Source organism: Nyctereutes procyonoides, unplaced genomic scaffold (assembly GCF_905146905.1).
Source record: "Nyctereutes procyonoides isolate TBG_1078 unplaced genomic scaffold, NYPRO_anot_genome, whole genome shotgun sequence".
Taxonomy (NCBI): domain Eukaryota; kingdom Metazoa; phylum Chordata; class Mammalia; order Carnivora; family Canidae; genus Nyctereutes; species Nyctereutes procyonoides.
In genome coordinates, this window is record NW_026575146.1 from 1,902,035 (window position 1) to 1,918,522 (window position 16,488).

The 16,488-nt window shown below is 44.1% G+C and overlaps 1 protein-coding gene across 3 annotated transcripts in view; it reads left to right on the forward strand.

Moving 5' to 3' along the window:
• The first annotated feature begins 3,342 nt into the window (after window positions 1-3,342).
• Window positions 3,343-16,488, forward strand: part of UTRN (utrophin) — a 497,690-nt gene continuing 484,544 nt past the window's right edge. The window contains exons 1-2 of one of the 3 annotated variants that reach the window (XM_055311522.1): window positions 3,343-3,398; window positions 10,010-10,180. In XM_055311522.1, coding sequence (XP_055167497.1) covers window positions 10,102-10,180 — 79 coding nt within the window. In that variant the 5' untranslated portion in view covers window positions 3,343-3,398; window positions 10,010-10,101. Of the gene's footprint in view, window positions 3,399-3,623; window positions 3,697-4,228; window positions 4,325-10,009; window positions 10,181-16,488 lie in introns of those variants that run through there. The other 2 variants (XM_055311520.1, XM_055311521.1) reach the window with 2 other exon arrangements.

Genomic DNA, 16,488 nt, shown 5'->3' on the forward strand with positions numbered 1-16,488 from the left:
GTTAACACCAAGGGTAAAGCTGAAGGAGTGCCTTGCTTTTTTACCCATTGTGTATTTCCCTGTTTATATTGTCTTTTTAGAAGTTTTTATTTATTTATTTGAGATAGAAAGAGAGAGGGAGAGCACAAGGAGGGGTGGCCAGAAAGAGAGAAGCAGGTTCCTCAGCGAGCAGGGGCGTCCTGCTTGAGCTCAATGCGAGCTTCATCCCAGAATCCTGGGATCATGATGTGAGTTGAAGGCAGATGCTTAACTGACTGAGCCACCCAGGTGCCCCTCTATGTTTTTATTGTTTAAAGAGAATCTACATTTATATACTCTTGCTATATATACCAAATTCATTATATACAAAGGTTAGTAAGAAAATTTTCTTTTCAGTTCTAATGTTAGGATGTAGTTCCCTACACCTTACATCCTAACACATGATTCTACATAGATATGAACAGTATCTATGTAGAATCATGTCTCTCTATATTACATATACATACATATGCATGTATTTCTATATCTGAATCTATAAGTACACTACTCAATATTTTCTCTTACGTTGAGGGCTTTGTCACAGTGACATCAGTTCAGTTTTCTTGAATCTTTACTGTTCTGTGGTAACTGTGGGGCAATTCAGAGTTTGAGTTAATGGTAGACTCTGGGCCACATTCCTATCACTTTCTCTGAATGTTCTACATTGCTCTTTGGGGTGGGGAGACAAAACCCACCGAGTACTGTCATTACAAGCCAATGCCCCTGGTGCACTGACCGCGGATGGAATGTTGGTTGCAGGTGCACTAACTACTATCCACCTTCTGATAGTTTCTTTCCACTTTCCCCACAACTTGATTCTCAGGGCTGGAAGGAAGATCACACTGCCTGCTGTATAGAAAGGAAGACTTCTGTGGTTAAAATCTTCCACTAAATGTGGTTTCTTCACTTGCAAGGGAAACAGGAATGGGACCAGTTTGGGACCTGTTTGTCATCCCAACAGCAAGAAATTTTTGTTTTGTCTCTGCCCATGGCCTACAGAGAATATGTCTCTGTGTGTGGGGAGAGCCTGGGAGAAGGGTTAGAAACAGGTCACAGGTTCCAGGGAATGTGCCATCAGCCACTAAAGCCAGGGGTGTGGGTAGAGTCACTTCTGTACAGATGGTGACTGTATTCTTATGACCTTCCTTATGGCCTTTTGGGGAGGCCTAACTAAACATCCCCTCAGAGTTTTAAAAACTCAGAAATTCTAGGTCCCCAAGCAACCGTGTTTTTCAAAAATTCTGAGTTAAATAAAGTAACATTTGTCCAGCACTTTGCAGTTTACAAAGTGCTTTTCACTTAACAGCCTTTCAGGCAAGGAAATCCTTAAATACTTAAATGTTTTATTTTATTTTATTAAGATTTTATTTATTTATTCATGAGAGACACAGAGAAAGAGGCAAGAGACACAGACAGAGGGACAAGCAGGCTCCATGCAGAGAGCCTGATGAAGAACTTGAGCCCCATGTGGGACTCCATCCTAGAACTACAGGATCATGCCCCGAGCTGAAGGCAGACGCTCAACCGCTGAGCCACCCAGTCGTCCCAATGTAGTTTTATTTTATTTTATTTAAAGATTTTATTTATTTATTCATGAGAGACACACAGAGAGAGAAGGAGAGAGGCGGAGAAGCAGGCTCCAATGTAGTTTTGTTTTAAAGGAGGAATCTGAGTTTCCATCAACTCAACCAAGAGGATACTGTGGACGATGAACCGCTTAAGGGTCTTTAGGATAACCAGTTAAATCTCACTCCCTTGATACAGAGACTCAAATAGCACTTGATCTGTCCTTTTCTTATGGCACTTATCACTGATCTTGCATATCCTTAGTTGTTTACATGCCTTATCTCACTTGCTAGATTTGACATTCTTTAAGGCAAGATCTCCATCCGATTGTTTTGTGCATCATTCACAGGGCTGATGGAACCAGCAGGCCCCAAATTGGTATTTGTCAAATGAATGAACCAATGAAAGTGAATGAATACATTATATCCACTTCAAGTTAATCATCCGGATACGTTGTGAGGTTTGTATGAAGATTTCCCAAAGGAAAGAAGCTAAGCTAGAGACTTTATAAATAACACTATCTTTCAGGACCTCTCACCCCTCCAACAGCATTTAGGGACTGGGGGAATTTTTCACTTTATAACTAAAAAAAAAAAACAAAAACGAGTGAATTCTTTCCGGGGGGGGGGCGGTGGGGGTGGCTAGCATTTGAGTCCCCTAGTGGTTCAACTTTACTAACTCATAAATTAACTTTCAAATACTAAACCAGCAATAAGCCAGAGCTGCTCGTGTATCAATCATCCTTTCCCTTTTCCCAAACTAGGAACTTGGGTTGCTGTCCCCACCCCCACCCCAAGTGTGATGGTCACGGAACAGAATCATAGGAACCCAAGAGGGATGAAGTACGTGAATAGGAAAGATGCCCACGTCACACACATTTCTCCCCAGATTTTTCTTTGACCAACGCCTCGACCGTGAGACAGGCGCTATTCTCAACGTGTATATTGGAAAAATCGAGGGATTGGGCCGGCATGAGCACTGTTTGCAGGCGTGACCGAACGTTCCACTTAATTTCAAGTTCTTCTTAACATCTAAAAGCGCCACTAAGAGAGCTAAGCTAGAAACACCCTTGCACTAGGACCTACACAGCCGCAGCGTCAGCAAACGGCGGCGGGGCGAGCGGGGAGGCACGCGGAGATTCACCTCGGGAGGAGACCCAAACCGGGGACCGGGCTGTGCCCGGGGGGGGGGGGGGGCGTGCCTCACATTTTCGGGCAATCTGCATCCGGGGGCTGGTGTCTGCGCCCGGCGGCCCTGCGGCCCCGGCGCGCCGCACGCTCGGGGAGCCGCTCCGGGCCGCGCACCCCCGCCGGCCGAGCGCCCGCCGAGCCGCCGCGGGAGGGGAGGGCGCGCGGTCAGGTGACCCGGGGCGCCACGTTCCCGGAGCCCGGCCCGCGCGGGCCGAACCGGAGCCGGGAGGGGCCGCTGTCCCCGCAACAAAGTTGCTGGGCCTGCGGCGGCGGGGCCGGGGGCCGGGGGCCGGAGAGAGCCGCCCCGGGCGCCCGCACGCGAGCGCGTCTCCCCGAGGGCGCCCCCCGCCGCCGGCCTCCCGCGCGCCTCTCCAACAAAGGGGCAGGCCGGCGGCGGCGGAGGAGGAGCCGCGGGGGCCGGCCGCTCGCGCACAAAGTTGTGGAGTCGCCTTTCCTCGGAGGAGGGGAGCGGGCAGCCGCGGGCCGCGGGCCGAGGAGGGGCCTCTGGCTCCCGGAGCCGCTGGGGCGGCGCGGCCGGCGGTGCCTCCTTCGCTCGGGGTCGTTGCTGCCGACGGGAAACGCTCTGGCGTCTGGCAAACTTGGCTGCCCGCGCGCCCGTTCCAGGTTTGCACTTGGACTGTTTTGTTTTTGTTTTTGGCGGAACTGCCCGGGCAGGAAGGTTGCACAAGTCGGGGGCGTTTTCCATCGGGTGTCCCCCCCCGCCCCAATTTTTTTTTTGGGGGGATTTGTCTGGTCTTCACATTTCCTTTTCCAAACACGCCGCCCCACAGAACTCAGGCTCGCGCAGTCCCCCGCGATCTCTACGACCCCAACGCGCCGGGAGGAGCCCTCTGCCGGCGCGGGGCGCGGCGGCGGCGGCGGCGGCTGGGAGGCGGCGCGGGCCCGCGGGTCCCGGCAGCAGGTAAGCCCGTGCAGCGTCCCCGCCTGCCGAGGCCGGGGGATGTGACCGCAGCGCCGGGGCAGCGGCGCGTGAGCTGCGGGGACGATGGGCTTCCTGCGGCCGCGCCCCTGCGTCCTGGGCCGCCTCTGAGGGCTGGCTCTAAGAGGTCACCAACTTTCGCGTGCGCTTTCCCCGGAGCCTGAGTCCAGCCCCCCTCGGCGGGAGAGAGAGTGCGGGGAACGTGGAGAGAGCCCGGGCGAGGAGGTCCGCACACTCGACCTGGCCGGGAAGGACCCCACCTCCCCCAGCGGCTTCCGTGCGGCCGCCCGGCTCCCGGCCCTCCTCCCCGCTGCTGGGAGGGTCGCGGATCCGTGCCTCGCGCTGTGGTCTCCAAGAGGGGACGTGGCTTCCTAGGACGGCCAGTGGCACACGCCCCGGCCCCGGGGGGGCGGGGGGCGGGGCCCGAGGTGTCCGCCAGGAGAGGGTGGGAAGGGGGCGCCGCCCGCCCGGCAGGAAACGTGCTCGACCTCCGAGCCGCGGCAGCTGCCGAGGGTGGGGCTCCCGGGAGGGGCCGCAGGCGGCCAGTCGGTGCTTCGCCCCCACGGTAGCCTCCTCTTTCCCGGACTCTTGGCATCACTTGCTGCACCAGGTAAGGTCATTTGTGTCGCCTTCGGGCCCCGGGTCCGAGGTTCTGATTGTCCAAGGCCACTTGCACAACCAAGGAAGCCCTCATTTCAGGCTGTGCAACTTTCGGAAGGCGCGCGGTTACAGGGGAACCCCCCCCCCCGCCCCGGTTTACGAAAGGGGCTACTGTGCCCGGTTGTTTCACGGGAAGAAGACGTGCCCGACCTCCAAGAGGCGGGGGACCCGCGCTGTTTTGCTTCCAACTGGAGAGCCCCGGGTCTAACTTGGAGCTCTCCGCGCCGCGCTCTGGGCCGTCCCAGGAAGAGCGTCGTCGTTCCCAGCCCCCAGGTCGTCAGGGTCACCGGGGCCTCGCGGAGCAGTCAGTGGCCGACGGGGGGGGGGGGAGGGGGGTCAGTGGCCGGGCTGCCGCTCCCGGAACGCACCGAAGTCGCGGTTCCCCGGTCCGGCCGGGGCCGGGTCTCGAGGCCTCGGCGACCCGCGGCCGCAGCCGCTTGCACTCGTGTGTGAGTTGCACGGGCCGCAGGAAGCGGCGGTTGCGGGTGGGCGTGGGGGCCGCAGCCTGCGCGGGGCGCAGCGGGTCGGGCGCGAGCTGCAGGAATGCGAAGCTCGTGGGCGCTTCGGCTTCCGAGTACCGGGCGGTACCGGGCGGCCGGGCCCGCGGTTTACGCGGAGTCATTCCCCGCCCCCTCTGCCCGAGTTTATGGGACCGGGGAGACCGCTCTTTAACTCTCCTTTGGGTGTTTACCTACAGTTTATTGCCCCTGTAAACAGTGTCAGTCACCGTGGTGCTAACCTTCCCTTGGAGCGTTTGCGAGAGTGAGTGGCAGTCCTTGGCACCGGGCGGCTTCTTGTCCTGTGTTTCCAGAAGGGCGGCTCATTCTTGGCCCCTTGGCTTCCCTCTCCACTGTCTCCAGCATTCCTCGGGTTTGGTTTCTAGTTTAAATGCATGGATAGTTTCTGCCCTAGGACCCATACCGCATTTCCGTCCTGATTACACATTGTTGAACGTATTTGTATTCTTAGGTGGTCCGATTGCCAAATCGTTAATTTGGAAACATCAGCTTTACTTTTAAGGGCACCTCCCCGCCCCACCCTTTGACCCCCAAGTTTATTGCCACACGCTGGTGGCTTCTGTTCCATATGACAGCCAGACGTGTTCTGAAGAAAGAGTTGCTGAATGTAGCAGAGTCGAATGCATTGGTTTCCGAGAGAAAGGTCTGGCTAACTTTGCAAAACGTAATTGTGAGGCAACAGAAACCTAGAGTAGTGGTAACAATAAATTACAAAAATTACAATTATATAGGGCTTAAAGCTTGTAAGGCAATACCATTTATTCTCAGTTTTTCACTCAGCTTTGTGTGGAAGATGGCCTCTCACACTCCAGTGATGTGGAAGGTCCACACCTAGGCACATTGTTCTTTTTTTTTTTTTTTAAATTTTTATTTATTTGTGATAGTCACACAGAGAGAGAGAGGAGAGAGAGAGGCAGAGGGAGAAGCAGGCTCCATGCACTGGGAGCCCAACATGGGATTCGATCCCGGGTCTCCAGGATGGTACCCTGGGCCAAAGGCAGGCGCTAAACCGCTGCGCCACCCAGGGATCCCTGTTCTTGAGGAAACTTTGATTTTGTCTCTGACAACCTATTATAAATAGCTGCAGCATTTAGTGATTTAGAAGGAGGTATCTTTTTTTTTTGTGTGTGCTCCTCGACCTAGGGTGGATCCCCTGCCCATTCCTACCAACAAGTGGCAGTTAGTGGCTCTCTCTGTTCAAATGGCCTTTTGTGGGCAGCCCGGGTGGCTCAGCGGTTGAGCACCCCCTTCAGCCCAGGGTGTGATCCTAGAGACCAGGGATCAGGTCACATGTCAGGCTCCCTGCATGGAGCCTGCTTTTCCCTCTTGCCTCTCTCTCTCTCTCTCTCTCTCTCTCTCTCTGTGTGTGTGTCTCTGTCTCTAATAATAATAAAAAAAATCTAAAAAAAAAACCCACAACAAATAGCCTTCTGTGATTCTCCCTTTTCCCCATTCTTTCCTTGTCCTGTGATCCTCTTTCTGCTGTCTCTTTGCAGCAAAGATGGGATTTTGATTACCAGGAAGAGAAAATTTGAGAAGTTATCTTACAGTGGCAAAATAAAAAAAATTATATGGCAAATATTTATGTGCAAATGAAGTAAAGTCCTGTGTCAACAGTTTACTTTTCTTCTTTAAGGAATGGGAAAGGTCTTTGGCAATTGCTGAAGTGAAGACCTTTAGCTAAGACTAGTTATGAAGGAGAGGAGTGTCAGAAATATCTTTTAAAGGGAATAGTTAGTTGCTTTCCAGTAGAGAGAATTTTTGTTGGACAAACCGGGTTTTTCATAATAAAATTTTATTTATATTCTTCTTAATAAAGCTTTAAAGTCTTGAATATATTAAAATACTCTTAATTCAGCAAATCTTTTACAGGTATGTACCCCCAAAAAGGAACTTAATCACATAATAATCCCTAAGGTCTTAACGGTAGTAGAACAATATAAAAAAAAGAGAAAAAGTTTTTTATCCTCAAAATTTGGCAGACTGATGATCCAGTCCACATGTCCAGTCCACAACAGGAGAGGAGATTCTTCCTAAAGCTTTAGTAGTCCACCAGTTTTCTTCTGCCTCAGACTGTTAAATACTTCAAATATTTTTTAAAGATGATTTTGAACTCTTTATTATTAGAACACACCCTTTTTTCGACTGGTCAGGAAAAAATATAATAATTGTCTTTTATATGTTATTGATATAAAGTAATATGGTATTTCCTTGAATGTTATATATAATTAAACATAATACATAAAATACAAATATTACATTAGTATGCCAAATGAAGCATATCATACAATAATACCACTACATGGTATGTCTTTGAATTAAGTGATTGAATTGCCTGATTGTAGCTAGCAGTAAACTCTTGTTTTGATATCTGTTGTAATATATGAATTAATGCCCATTATTTGCATGCAGATTAATATTTGGATGTGTTGACTATAGCTAAGTTGCTGAACCTCAGATTGAATTCTGATTCTGTCTGGGTTGTAGGGCCACTATGTTCCAGGAAGTATTAGGGCAATGCAGAACTCTCATCATTGACATTCTTAGAGAAAAGGTGGTTCTGCCGAGTAGAATCTTCAATTCTTTAAACTTTGAAGATGATCCTTTTTTTTTTTTAAGATTTTATTTATTTATTAGAGACACACACACACACACACACACACACACACACACACACAGGCAGAAAGAGAAGCAGGCTCCATGCAGGGAGCCTGGCTTGGGACTCAATCCCAGGTCTCCAGGATCACGCCCTGGGCTGAAGGTGGCGCTAAACCGCTAAGCCACCAGGGCTGCCCTTGAAGATGATTCTAATTAATCTCTAAAGATTAAAATTATTTTATTGCTGGGCACCTGGGTGGCTCAGTCGTTTAAGTGTTGACTCTTGGTTTCTGCTCAGGTCATGATCTCAGGGTCATGATGTCAGGGTCTTCACATCGTCCCTGCCTGGAGTCCCATGTAGGGTTCTGAGCTCAGTCCACAGGCAGCTCGAGATTCTTACCTCCTCTTTCTTTTTTCTCTTCTCTTCCTCCTTCTGCTCAGGTACTCTCTCTTTTTCAGAGAAATAAAATCTCTAAAATTATATTATTGGTAGGTTATACCTATACTCAGCAGAATTCATGTGATGTACCTTCTAGAATAAAATCTGTGTCGATGGGTATAACGTGTAACTATCCAGATTTATATTGAATCCAGACCATTTTTGAGATCGGACCTATGTATCCAACTGTCTTTTTTATTTTCTGCACTTATATAATTTGGAGGCACCTCAAACTCAGCAAGCCCAAATCACATTCATGATTTCTTCCGCCAGTGGCTTATCTGCCAGTGTTCCCCAGATCAGTGAATGACTCACCTTCTACTCAGTTGCCCAAACCAAAACTGGGCAGTCATTTTACTCCTTAGTATTCTGACCATCTCATATCCAGTCAGTTCCCAAATGCTATTGACCTTTTGTATTTGATATTTAAATATCCCACATATCTACCCATTTCTTTCCATGTATCCTTGTTTAGACCACAGTCATTTCCTGCCTGTAATATTATACTAGAAAGATGAGTAAACACCCATTCTCTGCATTCTCTCTTCGTATTTCCAACATTTGTTTGCTTTCTTTCTCTCTCTCTCTCTCTCTGCATGTATGTATATGAGTAGAGAGATACTTTTACATAGATAGGCAAGTATATGTTATGTTGTCCTGTTTGAACTTAAGTTGAAGTTATTGTCACACTTCATTGATTAAGTATTTTGGGGCAGCCCCGGTGGCGCAGCGGTTAGCGCCTATTTGCATTTTTCACATTATCCCCCAAATGTTTATTTTTGAAATTCTAAATTCAGTCAAGGATTACACTTGATTGTTATGTTTCTTTAGTCTTCTTCAACCTACAAAGTTCCCCCCTCCTTCAGGTGTTTTTGTTTTTCACGATGTTGATAATATTGAGCAGTCCAGATAATTTATTTTGAAGATGATCTACAGTCTAGATTTGTTTATTATAAGCTTCATGAGGATACTCTATGGACAGTACGGTATATTTCCCATTGTGTCACATGATGCCCCATTATTGGTCATCATTTGGTTAAAATTAGGAATTATTTTCCCTAAAATTCTGTTATGAAAAAATTTCAAAAATACAGAGGAATTGAAAGAAATTTTCATTCAACACCCATGTGCTCATGGCCTAGGACATTTTTTCTTTTAAATATTTTATTTATTTCTTTGACAGAGAGAGAGAGACAGAGTGCACAAGCTGGGAGGGTCTGAGGGAGACAGAGAAGCAGGCTCCTTGCCCAGCAAGGAGCCCAATGTGGGACTCAATCCCAGGACCCTGGGATTATGACCTGAACCAAAGGCAGACACTTAACTGAGCCACCCAGGCACCCCTGGCCTAGGAACTTGAATGAACATTTGCTCTATTTTGCCATAGTCTTTATGGCTCCTAACTCATCATTCTGGTCCACCTACAAACCAGAATGATCTTTTCAGAAGGCACATCTGGTCATGTTACTTCCCAACTTAAAACCATCCATTGGATCCTCTCTTCCTCTTTAGAGAAAGATCAAAAGACTTGGCCTGGTCTTCAACACCCTGTCTTTGGTTCTGTCTACCTACTTCACCAGATTTCTCTACTCTTGGCTGTCTTTCTCCAAAGACAGTGGTTCAGCTTCTAGAATGCTCCATGATTCTTCCTGCATGTAATCCCTTCAACTTCTCTTCCCACCTCTTTTTTTTTTTTTTTTTTGCCAATTAAATTTTTTTCATCATTGAAAGCTTGGCTCAAATGTCACTTCTTCAAGAAAAACTTTAATTGCCCAGGGCAGGTCAGATTCCTCTGCTGTATGCTCATATTACCCTGTGCTTCTCATTTGTACATTTGTAACATATCAGTATTATAATAAAATAATTCATTATATAATTAACAGCTTAGTGTCTATATGCTTCATTATGGCAGAGTCTTTTTTAGTCATATACCCATTGCCCAGATCAGTGCCTTATACATAGAAGGTGCTGAATAAATACCTGCTGAATGAATGGTTAGTATATTTAACTATATGATTATATATATTAAATAATATATATGTATACTTCCCCCCCAAGTCAATATATTCCCTTTTCTCTTTAGGTATTGATGTCCAGCTGGACCATCATAGAAAATTGGAAGTCTTAAGAAGAGAATTTAATAGAGTCTTTGGATTTAATTGAAACTCCGCAAAGATGGCCAAGTATGGAGAACACGAGGCCAGGCCTGATGATGGGCAGAATGAGTTCAGTGACATCATTAAGTCCAGATCTGGTAGGTAATGGAAGCTTAAGAAAATGATGGATTATTATATATGAACTACTTAGAAGACATAAGTTTTTTGGCATGTTTTTGCACTGTTCTTACGAGACAAACTTCTTTTGAGAAACACAGTTCTGACAAATGACTATTATATTGTAAAAGGTAATGTACTGTCTCTGAGTATCTGTCTTAATTGCTAATCCATTTTGGTCTTGTCTGTTGATGGGCACTGCTTGGTGAAACGCCTACCTGTAGTTGAATGCTTTTCCTCAGTGAGGCTGTGCCTTTCCACACAGGTGTGAAGTTGAGCAGTTTTTTCTTGTTGGTCTCTTTTATGAAGTTGAAGGGATTGCATGCTCAAAATACAAAGTTGTAGTTTCTGGCCAGGTGGATTTTCATGAGTTTTTCTCCCATTACTGTATATCCTCACCCCTATCCTTTTTGGTGGCAGGGTTGGGTCAGCAGGTGTCCTATCGTTGCTGTCCTTTTTGAAACTTTCTATGAGTGTTCTGAAGGTACAGTTTTCACATGTGTCACCTAAGACAGATTGATGGTTTTCATATGAACATTTAAATTGGAGACCTAAGGCTACCACTCCCTCCCTCAGTCTTTTATATAAGTGAGTGCTTTTTGACTCTGGCTGTACAAGTGAATCAACTGGGGAGTTTTAAAAAAAATACAGATGCACTGGCTGTACTCCAGACCTGTTGAATAATTTCTGTATTTTTTAAAAACTTCAAATATGATTTTGAGACAGGCTCTAAGGGGAGATATTTTTGAGTAGGCAGGGCCTTTCTGAGCTTTGGAAATTACATAGAACTCCACCCTGGGTGTGAACACTATACTTAAGTAACTTTCACAGTAACTTTGAGGTATAAAGTTACGTCCAGTGTCACTTTAAAAACGGAAAAGGAACTTAAACCCTCTGTTTGCTGTGTGAACCATCTTTATAGAATGTTAGGATTCTATTTCTTAATTATTTGAAATTGCAGAAGTATGTACTGAAAATAAGCTATAAGTTAATAGACATACACATTTTTAAAAAAGATTTTATTTATTAGAGAGAGAGAGAGAGAGAGAGAGAGAGAGAGAGAACAGAGGGAGAGGGAGAAGGAGAAGCAGACTCCCCCGCTGAGCAGGGAGCCCAATGCCGGGCTCAATGTGGGGGCTGGATCCAGGACCCTGGGATCATGACCTGAGCCGAAGACAGACACTTAACTGACTGAGCCACCCAGGTGCCCCTAGAGATACACATGTAAGATATACCTTTCCCTCCATGATACTGGTATTTGTTGATTGGTAAAGATTTTGGTTATTACAGTCTTGGCTCTAAATATGTAGCTTCTGTTGTGTAACTTTAAAGATCTTTTCAGGGCACAGCTTAATATCCTGTGTTAAAGTTCACTCTTAGGATGTTTTGTTCCTCTAAATTTTTTTTTTTGTTGTTCGTTTTAGTAGTGTATATATGTATATATAACAAAGAGGAAAATAAAAGACACAACATACCCATGCTTGTCATGTTTTATAAATTGTGAGGTGGAATATTCTTGGATAGTTTTCTGAGACCATGTCCGTAACAGTAAGACCTTTGGTATTTATAACTATGTATTTTAGCCATGTTCATAGAAAGGTTATTATATAAGTTTGAAAATATTGGGTTTATATGATGAGTACACATAACTTCTAAACTCTTTTTAAATATTATCATTTAAAAAGACTATCCTCATATATTTTTGGGGAACAGTGGGGCAGAACTTATCACATGGTTTTATCATATACATACCAATTGGCTCAATAACTCTATTTTTAGAGTTTTCCCCGAGGGAATGCACAGACATGTACAAGCAAGTTGGTCACATTATTTTTATAACAAAATAAATAAATAAATAAATAAATAAAACACCATAAAAACCCAGAATTAAAGATTGGTTAAGCCATTATTTCACAAAGTATTTATGAAGGAGCATAAGTTCTGATGTATAATTCAAAAAAGGATGTTGTGGGCCAGTTACTTTAGGAAATAGCTGGTTAACGTACTCTGTTCCTTTAATGTAGGGCAAATGAACAGATCATATAAAATCTCAGTGGAGCTGTTTAAATTAGGGTGTATCCATGAAGTAGAAGATTGTACATTCACAAAAATGTTATGGATGTGTAGAGTAATACATTCTTGATATTGTTAAGTAAAATATATGTACAATATGAAGTCTTCTAGATGGGAAATATTTTTTCAAGAAGATTTAACAGAGCATACCCTAAAATATTAGTGCTCATCTTGGCATTGTGGCATTATTATTTTCCTCTTTTTTGCTCATACTTATTTTCTAAAGTTCTTTAATGAGCCTGTATTACTTGGTCTTTATAATTTTAAGGGCTCTTAAATTGCTTAGAGTGTTTTAATGCCAAGGCTATAACTGTTACCTTGGACACACCTACTTCGAAACACATTGAAAAGCTAGCTGTTGCATAGCTGAGATACGAATCACATTCTTTTGGCTGGATTATGTTGCAAAAACTGGTAGATAAACTTGGATTTGAATGGGCCTATTAGTCCCAGTCTTGTTTTCTGGATGGTACTTTTTTGATTCTTTTAAGGTGAATATTAGCATCCAATGGTCAGGTCTCATAGTGCTCTAAAATTTACATATTGAAAAAGGAGTTTCAGTTTATCTTACAGTCAAGGCTGAATCATTTACATACAGAGAACCTCCTTGGATGTGTTCTATGCTGAATTTGTTGCCTTTTCAGCTTTTTAAAGGAATATTTTCCCATAGGAAAATTTTAATTATCTGTTCTTCTGGGTTTCTTCCTTTTGGAGGACTGGATGTGGGGTAGGGGTAGAGATTGGGTGGGAAAAAAACTGTTAAGAATATATTAATAAACTTAATCTCTTGGTTTATGAAAATTCTTCTCTTTCCTCTCCAAACCTTGAGTTTGGACAGTCTAAAAGCCTGGCATAATAGAAATGTTTGTGCATTTAAGTTATTAGGATTCTTTATATTGCCCTTATTCAGTATTAATTTGTTTTAGGCTCTGTGTGAGGTTTAAATTTTTTTTCAAGTCATCTGCACCATCTGAACAGATGAATGAAATCATCAGGGGTAGGTGATAAAGTAGTGTCATGAATGTAAAAAAACGTACATTTCTTTATGGTTGTAGTACTTTTGTCTAGGATTTGAGTGAATTTCAGAAAAGAACTTGAAAGGATATGACCTTTAATGGTTAGGGGTTGGGTTGGGTAAAAATAGACCTTTCTGTCCCTAACTGAAAGTCACATAAGTTCATTGTCAGTGACTGCATCTCTGATGGCCTGAATTAGTGGGCTTCAGAAGGCTTAACAAGTTAGTAAATATTTTGAGAGAGTGGGCCAAGAATTAGAGGTTTGTTTTTCTTTTTCTTTTTTTTTTCTTTAATGAAATATATAGCCGGTACAGTCTGTGATGTGTAAGCTTCTGCTTGGGACATTTTTTTTTTTTTAAGATTTTATTTGTTTATTTGAGAGAAAGAGAGAGACAGTGCTTGGAGTGCTTGCATGAGCAGGGGGAGGGGCAGAGGGAGAAGCAGACTTCTGCTGAACAGGGAGCCAGATGCAGGGCTCCATCCCAGGACCCTGAGATCATGACCTGAGCTGAAGGCAGATGCTTAACTGACTGAGGTACCCAGGTGCCCCTGCATGGGACATTTTAAACATAAAATAATAAAATAGTTGAGATGCATATAAAGTCCAAGAATATTCTCATTGCTATTTCATTCTTACAGTAGCTAACACACTTTAAAGCCAGTGATGTAGAATTCATCATCCTTTTCTGTCCTCAGTGCTGTTGTAATTTTCTTAGCACAGAGCTCCCTAACGAGGGTTGACTTCAGGGCTGAAGGCAGTGTGTCAGCTAGCTACATGTGAGGATTTTGAGAGTTTGGTGTTTGGAATCAGTAGACTCTGAGATTGGAGAGGGCCGTTTGTTGAATGAATTCGGTGAGCCACACACTGTTGTGTGATTCAGTATGTTCTTTAAAAGGCCTTGGGTAGGAAGCCTGAGTGTGACAATTTTATCTTTTCCTCCTTTACATTTTCTCTTTTTGCCTAATATCAATGTCTAATGATTGAAGGAGCCTCTCAGAGGCCATATAACCTGGCCCTGCCTGTGGAGTGGTTCCCCAGGCTCTGCTTTCACATGTCTAATGATGGAATCACGTTGGTGATGATGATGATGATAATCCTAGCAGTTTACATTTATTGAACATAGACTGTGTGCAGATAGACTGCTATGAGTTTAATCCTAACAACCACCATTTTATAGATGACAGAAATGAGTCATGTAGAAGTAATTTGACACATTAGCCTGCCTCCTATTTCTCCAAAGGCCAGGGGCCTCTACACATCCCTCTTTTCCTTATCTTTGCCTGCTAGCCTCCTTCTTGTCATTTAGATCTAGGCTTAAATGTCATCACTGAGAGGGCTTCCCTGCTGACTTTAGAAAGTAGATCTCCCAGTCACTCCTGACTATATCACTGTATTTAAGTTCCCTATATGTTTTTATTGCTATCTGGCATTTTTCTGTGTGTGTGTGTGTGTGTGTGTGTGTGTGTGTTAATATCCTTCCCACTAGAATTTAATTCCACAGGAGCAGGAACTGATACATCCCTTGCATCATGCCTGGGGCCTACCTCATAGCAGGTGAGCAATGTATGCTTATTCATTGAGAAAGGCTACAGAGCTGGAAAGTGCCAGAGCTAGAATTAGAACTCAGGTGCTCTGACTCTAGAAACTCTGCATTTGACCTCTACATATTGCCAAGCCTCCTAATTTACAAGGTAGTTTATTCCATTGCTGCAGGATGATTCTTCATTTGTGCCTGAATCTATCGCTTATACATTTTGCACAGTAATTAACTCAGCTTATACATCCCTCTGCCTCTTTTCTCCTATCCAACAAGGTTGGAACCCTGGGCTGTGAGGTGGAGCTTCTCTGGGCTTCTGCCAAAGGAAGGCCAATTGTAGGAGATACAGCCTGCTGCTCTCAGACTTGTCCTGGCCTTTCTTGGCTCCCGTCTCTGTCCCTTTTTCTAAGAGTGAGCAAAGGGGAAAATACCAAAGGACAGGCAGTCTTCTGGTTGGAAGGCAGAAAAATTGGTAATTTGTTTCTGACGTGAATTCCCTTTTCTTTTTGCCTCCTGCTGCTGGAGGCTTTTCACTGGCTGGTGAAAAAAAGGTAGTGGATTTCAGATGCACTGCGATTTGGCTCAGTTTAAGCCCTGGTTTGATGTCCAGATGGATATCTCTGGGATTGAAAGAGTTGGTAGAGGTAGGGAGAGGGGAGGGAAGAAAAGAGAAACCAGTGAAATAAAAATAAAATGAATTATTTAATATGGAATATTATACTGATTACATTTATAGCAGGTCTCCTGAAAATACGCTGTGTTTGCAATAAAGTGAGCTTTCCTAACAAGATTCAGTTTTATAAAAATTATGAGGAAGATTACTGTATTTGTTTATCATTCAGTGGCCTTTCTTTAGGAAGGACGCTGGTTATGTAGCGTTTAGGGAGTCCTTGATCTACTTTCTTTTCTTTTTCTTTTTTTTTTTTTACTTTCTCTTTCATTTAGAGAAATACCTGTGAGGGGATTTTTCTAAATAGCTTAAAAGACTGAAAAATTGTCTTTTACAATTTTACCCCCCAGCTTTACTTGGCTGGAATACCTATGCTTTGGAGGGAGCTCTTTGAGTAGGTTTGTTTTTTTCCATGAGCCCTGGGGATTTGTGGTGAGGGATGGTAACCTCGATGGAAATCCACCTCTGACAGAGCAGAACAGCTATTCTCATAACGCGTGTAAAAATATTCTCCGTGTTATCGCCTCATTATGCTGAAGTAGTGTGATTGTAGAACAGTTTTCAGTATTAATGCAATTCTTGTGACCTATTACTGTGGTTGTAGAAGCTTTGGAGGTGATCCATTCCCAATCAGGAAGCATGAATTGCTGAGAATGTTGTAAGCAATGGAATTACATTAATTATATGGACAGAATGGAAAACTCAATTTTATTGAACCTTACTTGAGGCCAGAAGTTTGAACTAGATGCTGATATGATGGTTTTCTGGGAACAAGAGAACATGCACGATCATTGCAGCAGTTGTAAATATTAGTTAAAATTTAATTGTGAAAGGATACTCAGGTGGTTTCAGATAAATTGGCAAGACTGTTTTTCCCTAAAGCTGTGTGTGGAGGCAGAGATATTTACTATATTACTATTTTTATTTTTTTTTGGAATGCCTCAGCTGTTTAAAAATAAATCTACTCAATTCAGTATTTGAAATGTGACTCA